Consider the following 8,702-nt stretch of genomic DNA (forward strand, 5'->3'; position numbering starts at 1 on the left):
CGTTATCTTCCTATCTTATTCTTATGTGCTTGCTCACCACCATTAGTAAGTAATTTATTATACTTGTTATGATTAATATAATTTCTAAGATTATCTTTGCTAATTAAATGGTCTTTGTTAAGTAACCCACTAATTTAAAAATCATCTCTATGATTTTTTATAATCTCTTTAGGTTCGAGATTAGTAAAAATTTGAAAGCCAATAATAGATAAAATGAAAAAAAAGTTCAGTTTATGAAAATTAAGATGCTCGATAAAATTGGTAAATTGGTGCTTATTAAATCAGTGTTGAATAATTTGTTGATATATTACTTGAATTTGTATAAAATGTTAAAGACTGTTGTAGAGAAATTGATTTCCTTACAAAGAAGATTTCTGTGAAGCAAAGAGGACGGTAGAAATGGTATGGCATTGGCTAGATGAGAAGTGGTGCAAGCTCCAAAAAAATAGGTGGTTTGGGGGTTGGGAATGCGGTGATTCATAACACAATACTCTTGTTTAAGTGGTGGTAGTATTTTTCGAAGGAGGAATGTCCGTTATGGAAGAAAATGGTATGCTTTTGTAATAATCTGAACACAAATGAGATGCTATCCAATCAGATACTACCGACTAGAGGCAGTCTGTAGAAGGATATCTGTCACCTACAAATTAAAGAGCAACAAATTAAAGATAAGATTATTTTTGGCTTATTTATGGAGGTAGGTGATGAAAAAAGAATCGATTCTGGAAGGATATGTGACTACAATGTGGATCATTAAAAACTCAATTTTTGAGACTCTTCTCAGTTTCAAACAAAAAAAGATCTATTATAGGGGGAGTGTGGGTTTTAGGATGGGTTAGAGTGGATTTAGAACTTCTAATGAAGGAGAGAGTTATATCAATGGGAATTAGAACCAGTGAATCAACTGCATGTTATGTTAGGGCCTGTTAAACTAGCATATGGTAGAGAGGATAAAATTGTGTAAAAATTTGATAAAGAATGTGTGTATTCTACTAACTCTTTTATGTATGTGTTGCAGACAGAGACGCTCTCGGAAGATGTAACAAGTTATAACTTTACTAAAACTGTTTGGAAGGGTCTAGTTCCACCAAGAGTGGAGTTGTTTGTTTGTCTAAAACGAGCACAACCATTATGTGCTTATTGGATGCGCCACATTTATATAGACCATTAGATTTGATTAGATGAAAATCAAAGGCTAATATGAAAGAAGAGCATTGATGGACTCTAATAAATACCCCCTCTAAAACAACATGTAAATTAGTCTCTATGACGTGACATATTTTAATTAGATGTTTAATTTTAATTTGAGTTAATTTAACTTAATGAGAGTTAATATCTTAACTAAAGTAGGACCATTTTATAATTAAATATTTTTTTTAAAATGATTAATTATTTAATTTTTGTAAATATTAAAAAGTGCATTTATATTCTTTTACCAAATCATTATTACCTAAATTCGTTCCATCCTTCTATTAAAAAACACCTTCTCTGTTGACTGAAGTATATTTTCTCTCTTCCACTGTTCCTTCATCAGTCATCACTCAAAGCGCGTTGAAGGCACACTGTAACTCGAAGCAGGACGGAGAGTAAAGATGCAAGTATCATTTGAATATCTGATGCAACAGATCTTGTGTACAATCCAATGATCCATAGCCATTCCAAAGAACGGCTTTGATCTAATTTATATAGTCCAATTTAAATTCTAATAGACGGATGGATCAAATGCATATCTAATTCAAGTATCACTTTAATATATGCAATAATTATCACAATCCTAAATCATAGATTAATGCATCCTGATAATCAAGAATTTATATGTGACACGAAATTATGTGAACTAAAGAGCAAGACAACTACAAAATAGCAGCACGACCAAATACACTCTTTTCAACTAATCGCAGATCCACTACAAATTGAAATCAACACAGAAGAGCAATCAGAGAGAGAAACAACGAGGTTGCAGACAGCAAAGATTCAGTTTTTAGTATTTTATCAAATTATATATTTATTCTTTTAAATGATTTTTTAATTACAAAATAGCTTAATCATAATTGACATAACAACCAATTAAAAAGTGACATGTCATAAAGGATAATTTACATGTTAAAATATAAAGAATAGAGTAGAATTTAATATGTGTGTGTGTGTAAAATTAGTGTACAAATATTATAATATTTCCAAAATACTTTTATTTTTTTTTTGTATTTATATGTTTTATATTTTTAATTATGTAAGCTTGATTAGTTTAGATCTTACTAATATAAGTAAATATGTAATATGATAGGCATGTTTTTAGAATTATATTATTTATTTCTTTTTAAAAAAAATTAAAAAAAAAATACAAAGTTTAATTTTTTCATGTATTATATATAATTTTTAGGTTTAATTATTTAACTACTTTGCTGGTCCCTATAATTTCACAAAATTTTCAATTAGGTCCCTATACTTTTTTTTTTCTTTTAATTAGGTCCCTATATCTCATCACACCCTCACACTACGTCCCGTTCCATCTCATCGCGTCAACCATCCACCGTTCAGACCACTCCGCCTCCATAGTGCACCGTCGCCGCCAGAGGGAGCTGTGACGTGAGGACGTGAGGTGTGCGTCCGTTTGCGCGTGACGCCGTTGCCGCTATCTCACGATCCCCGTGCCGTTGTCACTGCTGCCTCGCAATCTTAGAGGACGTCGCCATTGTTGCCTCGCGCTCACCCCACGTTCCGGCCGGCCACCGCCACAACTCCGACCACAAAGGCACCTCCTTTCGCGACGCGCAGCGGCATCCACCCTCCATCATTTGCGTCATGCAGCTTCACGGACCACCAGTTTTGCATACATCGCGGCACAGAGGCACCTCCTTCCGGGATGGGGCCATCCACCCTCCATCAATCACGTCGCACAGCCTCATGGACCACTGCTGCTCCCTCCATCTCGCGCGCATGCAAGCCGGACGCCATGCAGACCCTCCCTCCTCCGTCGTCCTCTTTTTCTTGTGATTTTGAATTTTTTCGTTGTGATTTGGATATTTCTTTTGAATTAAGTAGTTCTTTCTATACGAATAACTTTCACTTTTTTCAATGCTATCTTTGTTTTGGTGACTTTTTATTGTACATAGATATTTTTTAGTATAAATTTTTGCGGATGTTTTTTTTAAGTTTGATGGATGTTTCTTTTTAGTGCAGCCAGACACTTTCTTGATTTGTTGTATGTGTCGGATACATTTCAGACACGACATATGTCGACACTCGTCCGACACTTGTATCTTTTGTGTCTAACCGTGTCTTAATAAAAAATAAAAAATTCTTCTCCAGACACGCTTGGACACACCTAAATATCATTACGTATCAGTCTTATTCTTAACATGTATTATTAAAATAAATTTAAAAATAGTATATATTATTAATTATTAAAATAAAATATATTTTAAATATTTTATATAATTAAAAATTAATTTATATTTTAATATCAATAAAATACCAAAATATTATTACAATTTATCTAAAAAATACTTCATATTTTATATATATGACGTATAATTGATTACTTGTATCTTATAAAATTTTAAAATTTGTATATTCGCATGTCCTATATCGTGTCATGTGCGTGTGAGTGTTCAAAGATCATAAGTTTTAGCTTTTACTATCCCTCCCTCTTCATTTGTCCCTTAGGCCTCGGTAAGGAAGGGAGAATGTATTCTTAATGCAAAAAAAAAAAAAATTACATTAACGTGAATTCATGGACAAATTAAAGGTGATTTCTTTCAAATTCATGGCAATTTTGTGGGTAAGTTACTCTTGCACATGTGTCTTCATCTCAGCCATTGATCAAAAAAATTTTCAACCTTTCATTAATTGATGCATTAAATGTTTTCACACTACATTGTATTTTATATTATTTACATTATACCCCGTAACGTATTTATACTTGATGCAATACGCAAATAGTTGATTTTACAAATCTCTCCCTACAATTTATCTAAAAAATATTTTATATTTTATATATATAATGTGTCTCTGTATTTTATAAGAATTTTAAATTTATATGCTCTACATATCCCATATTGTGTCGTATTTCATACCTGGGTCAATGTCTATACATCATAGATTGCAGCTCTGCGTGACAGGAGAGTCAGGAGAAGTGAAAATAGGGTAATAGAAAAAGTGAAAAGTATAATTGGGGATAAAGATGAGTAATTAGGTTTTTTTCCATTATTCACACACCTCCGTTATCTACCTATCAAAATTGTTTGAAAAAGATGGCCCCAGTTGATATGGGCTTGGCCTTCGTATGTTATTTCACAAACTTCCTTACCATACCATATTTTCTCCCATGGTCGTCGGATACTCGGATTATAAAAATTGCTTAAACACAATCAACTTTTAGACTCTTGATTTCATACTTTTATATCCTCTAAAATACACACATTTATATCTTAAAATGCGACTTGATAGATAGGAAATACCCAACAAGGCACTAGTAAACTATAATAGATTTGTCTTTTGACTAGAAAAAAGTTTGTTTATTTGTCATTTGCACCCAAGTCTTCACCACCTCATCTCTAGATTAAGCCTCCGTTTCAATGTGCCTCTAAAATTCCAAAGTAAAGAGCTAACCTTATTCAATTGACAAATTTATAAATCATTATGGGTTTACCATTTTCCCATTATAATCTCTCTTTTTTTTTTTCACCTAAACCACACATGCCAACATGCATTGGAGTAATAATTAAAATACCACTAAAAGGCACCTCCTAAGTCCTAATTAGTGGGTGGAATTTTAATCATAATGCTGGAAATCAAGCAAATGTCAAAGATAATGACCACATAACCACTTTAAAAGTTTGCAATGAACCAACTTGCACATTCACATTAGTAATACACATTTATAAATTGCTTCTGTGAGCCACTAACATGTTCCTATGTCACAGGTGCTACACTCAGAACACTCTAGTACACATTATTGTTTCCTTTCTTTTTTTTTTTCTTTTTTTTCTTTTCCCGCTGGATTTGGATCTTCTCATGCTATTGTCTTTTCATGTTGTTAGTATGTTTCAATCCTTGACATTGGTTAAAACATAGAGAAGGATAATTTCTCAAGAAAAAGACAATACTATCTCCTCTATAAGAATTTGGCTCTGATCTACTAATACAAAACAAGAGTGTTGTCTCTCTGGTCTTAATGGCATCCGATTCAGTAGTGACAATGATAATTCAAACACACAAACATGATTCATAAGATTGGGAAGAAAATAATTTGTACTGACTACTGTAAGTCGGAAAAATGTGCCGGAATTCCTCACAAGAATCAACCGTCTAAAGGAAGCTCACCGCAGTTAACAATTCTGCAAGGCTTCCGAGGGATATCCATTCTGCTTGTCTCTTGGGATTCAAGTGTCTTCACAACATCCATTCCATCAATGACGTGTCCAAAAACCACGTGACGATTGTCTAGCCAAGGAGTCTGCATCAATCATGAAATTACTGAATATATCAACTTGAACTGGAAAATAATTATATATGAAGAAATATGTTCCAGATTGATATTATTAGAACCTAAACAGATTCGAAAGTTTAGAAAAGCTTTTGTTATGAAAGCTTATACTGCGAAACAAGGGAAGACCGGCATGTATCTGTTTCATTCACTATCAAACTATAGATACTGATGTTATGCTTATCACTATTTTGGTTCTTTTACTTTCATTGAAGTTAACAGATTAGTAATTTGCTAAAATAAGGAGGACAGTGTATGTCTCTCACCTTTACCGTGCAGATAAAAAATTGACTACTATTGGTGTTAGGACCAGCATTTGCCATGCTCAAAACCCCAGGACCAACATGCTTCACTGCAAAATATGTTGAAAGGAGAATCTCCATAAGGTTAACTAAAATTGGAAAAAGGTTAAATCTAAACTTGAAGTACCAATCACTATAAAAAAACTGAAACTAAGTGCAACAAAGACATACAGGCAAAACTCTCATCTTTAAAACTGGGACCATAGATGCTAATTCCACCAGTTCCCTGAAGCCAATAAAAAGCACATTGAGACATTGTTGCATCTCAGTGATGCTATCCATGGCAATGTAAAAGTAAATGCATTCATCATCATAAATATATGCAGGCATAGAAACAAATATAACAGCGCTCACATCTCCTTCAGTAAAGTCCCCTCCTTGAATCATGAATTCTTTGATTATACGATGGAAGGAGCATCCTTTGTAGCCATATCCTTTCTCTCCTGCAAAAAGATTATTATTCAAGTAGATTTATCTATCGATTAAACTACAACAAAAATGGTGCTGCAGAAAAACTTGATTGCTTGCCTGTGCACAAAGCACGAAAGTTCTCAACTGTTTTAGGAGCGATCTCTCCAAATAGGCCCAAAACAATCCTGCCGACAGGTTCACCCCCAACTTCTACATCAAAGTAGCACTTGTTTGTCACTTTGGCTTGCAGCTCTACAACCTACAAGTAACAGAATTGGGTGAGATAATAAGCAAAATGGAAACATGCTATTGGGGATTGACAGCATATAAATATGATTCTAACAAGGAAACGAAACAATCAACAACAGAAACAATAAATGATTCTACAATTAAGAATTGGTCTAAATTTCAGGAATAAGTTGTTCCTAGGATTAACTAATTTATTACCAAGTATATAGTTCACCTTTCTCCTACTGCCCAGTTAGGCAAAAAATAAGCAGAAATAAAAAGTTTGAGATCCCCCCATTAGGTGTTATCTTTCAAACCACAAGTTTTAAATGAGGTACTCACATTGTTTTCTGTAGCATTGACACAGACCATGGTCCTATATCTGATCGATTTTGGATCGGATTGTTGCAAAACAGAAAACCTTAGGGCATAATGTGATCTTGATGCCAATGCTTTGCTATGACCAAGCTGTAATCCGCTACTGCTACCTACCATACTAGGCCTAAGAACCTTAGCCACATCTTGGCTATAATTACCCTGGAAAGCAAACAAACAAAGAAATAAACTTTTACCATTATTTAATGTAAACAAAGTCACAAACGGTTGCCATGCTTCATGCTTGGAACCCGAACATCTCATATGATCATAAAGGCATATACTTAATCACTCACTACCATTTTGTGCACTCAATTCTTTTAAGGGGAAAAATAATCCCTTTCAGACATCATATTGAATAGAAGCTATGTGGGTGGTTCCAAAGGCAATAAAAATTTGATTTTTAGTAGTGTACCTGATATCATAGCACCTGTCCCTCAAGTTAAGCCACGATTTTTAACAAAACTTGCAGTTCAGAAGTGAAAGAACATTTTAGAGTTGAAAAACTGGGGAAGTTTGCAGAGATTAAAAAAAGGAGCGAAAGTAAGTAAGAAAGTAAACCTGGATATGGCGAAACCATGGAAGACGGTTGTGGGTATGGGTCAACTGCATTGAAAATAAAGAAGCCATAGCTTAACACAGTCGATGGAGCAGAAAAAAAAGAAAGAGCTTTCTGTGGGGGAAATGGCGAAGGTGTTAGCCTTTCACAACGTTCATCGAATCGTAACATATATGGATTAAGGGTATGGGAATTCTCAAAAGTAATTTTTTTGAATTTTTGACTTATGAAATGTGGTAGTATTAATGTTTGGTGTAATCTTAAATTTTTTTGATGATAATGATAATGATGGTGATATTGATGTGAAGATGAGTGTTTATTCATTGTAGATGAAAATTTACGATGATGTTTGACAGATCTAGTTAGTAGCCATATTTTTTTTATCATAATTTTAAAGTTTTTAGTTGAAATAATTAGTTTTGTTCATATCCTGTCCCAATGATAAGGTCCAGGTCCAAACGAAAGGCCCAATCCAAAGGATTGAGCCTCGCCCTACACCGACCTTCGCCCCACGAAGTCGGTCCCAACCACGACTTGCTCTAAAGAAGTCGGGACGAAGATTAGCTGGCAGATAAACACCCATTTAAATGAGTAACTGCCCCTAAAATCTCTCTACCCACTTCCTGGAGCCATATTTCAACCTCCCTAAGATAAAGGGACGGTTACTCCCCATAAATAACGGAACTACACCAACGGTGGTTATGGGTTCACCACTATAAATACACTGACACTTCTTAGGTATCTCAAAAGCACAATACTCTTTAGACCTGTTTTGCTCCCTTTGCTGACTTTGGCATCGGAGTGTCTTTGCAGGTACCACCCCCCATTCTTTCATACCGAAGTCGGACGGGGGCCTTGGATCTTCAATCCGCTTGGATACTTCCTCATTCCGACGATTGGGCCAGCCAAACTAATCCAACCCAATAATCTCCGGTTACCCACCGTAACATTGGCGCCGTTGCCGGGGACCCGAGAGATCAACTAGTAATGGCGGATGTATCCCCTGAGGATGATCATGTGGCGTCGGATTCCGAACAAGAGAATCTGGATACCGGAAACAACGACGCAGACCTGACCCTCCACCAGGAGACCAACGACCAACACAGGGAAGGAACCTCCGGATTTAAAAATCCGAAGACAAATTTCTCGGAGGGGCGTGAATCAGAAAAGGACGGACCACCCCACGCAACTGAACTGATGGGCTAGTTCATGTCCACCAAAGTCGCTTGGAACAGCTGAAACAGGAATGGGAGTGACAAAAGGAGATAGAAAAGCACCTAAGAGAGGAGATGGATCGACGAAAAGAGTTAGAGAAAAAACTCTTAAAGTTAGAATCCTC

General features: G+C 35.2%; 1 protein-coding gene across 5 annotated transcripts; it reads right to left on the reverse strand.

The window, feature by feature from the left end:
* LOC107646010 (peptidyl-prolyl cis-trans isomerase CYP20-3, chloroplastic) lies at nt 4,823-7,541 on the reverse strand. 5 transcript variants are annotated; one of them, XM_021103946.1, is made up of 8 exons: nt 7,366-7,499; nt 7,220-7,234; nt 6,772-6,966; nt 6,319-6,460; nt 6,145-6,233; nt 5,962-6,016; nt 5,755-5,840; nt 4,823-5,458 (listed from the first exon to the last, which is right to left on the reverse strand). In XM_021103946.1, the coding sequence occupies exons 3-8, from the start codon at nt 6,922-6,924 to the stop codon at nt 5,303-5,305; spliced, it is 681 nt and encodes a 226-aa protein (XP_020959605.1). In that variant the 5' UTR covers nt 6,925-6,966; nt 7,220-7,234; nt 7,366-7,499; the 3' UTR covers nt 4,823-5,302. The 5 variants fall into 5 exon arrangements, with proteins under 5 accessions (XP_020959605.1, XP_016205670.1, XP_016205669.1 ...); XM_016350184.2 differs by having other exon boundaries at nt 7,220-7,269; XM_016350183.2 differs by lacking the exon at nt 7,220-7,234 and having other exon boundaries at nt 5,761-5,840; nt 7,366-7,541.

The sequence above is a fragment of the Arachis ipaensis genome, chromosome B06, assembly GCF_000816755.2.
Source record: "Arachis ipaensis cultivar K30076 chromosome B06, Araip1.1, whole genome shotgun sequence".
Classification (NCBI taxonomy): domain Eukaryota; kingdom Viridiplantae; phylum Streptophyta; class Magnoliopsida; order Fabales; family Fabaceae; genus Arachis; species Arachis ipaensis.

Excerpts from the sequence above, each read along its gene's own strand:
- LOC107646010 (XM_016350182.2), bottom strand. The coding sequence starts at position 7,434 with ATGGCTTCTTTATTTTCAATGCAGTTGACCCATACCCACAACCGTCTT. Across the intron at positions 6,967-7,365 it reads CATGGTTTCGCCATATCCAG|GGTAATTATAGCCAAGATGT; the intron begins GTTTACTTTCTT and ends TTTGCTTTCCAG. Across the intron at positions 6,017-6,144 it reads GGGACTTTACTGAAGGAGAT|GGAACTGGTGGAATTAGCAT; the intron begins GTGAGCGCTGTT and ends TATTGGCTTCAG.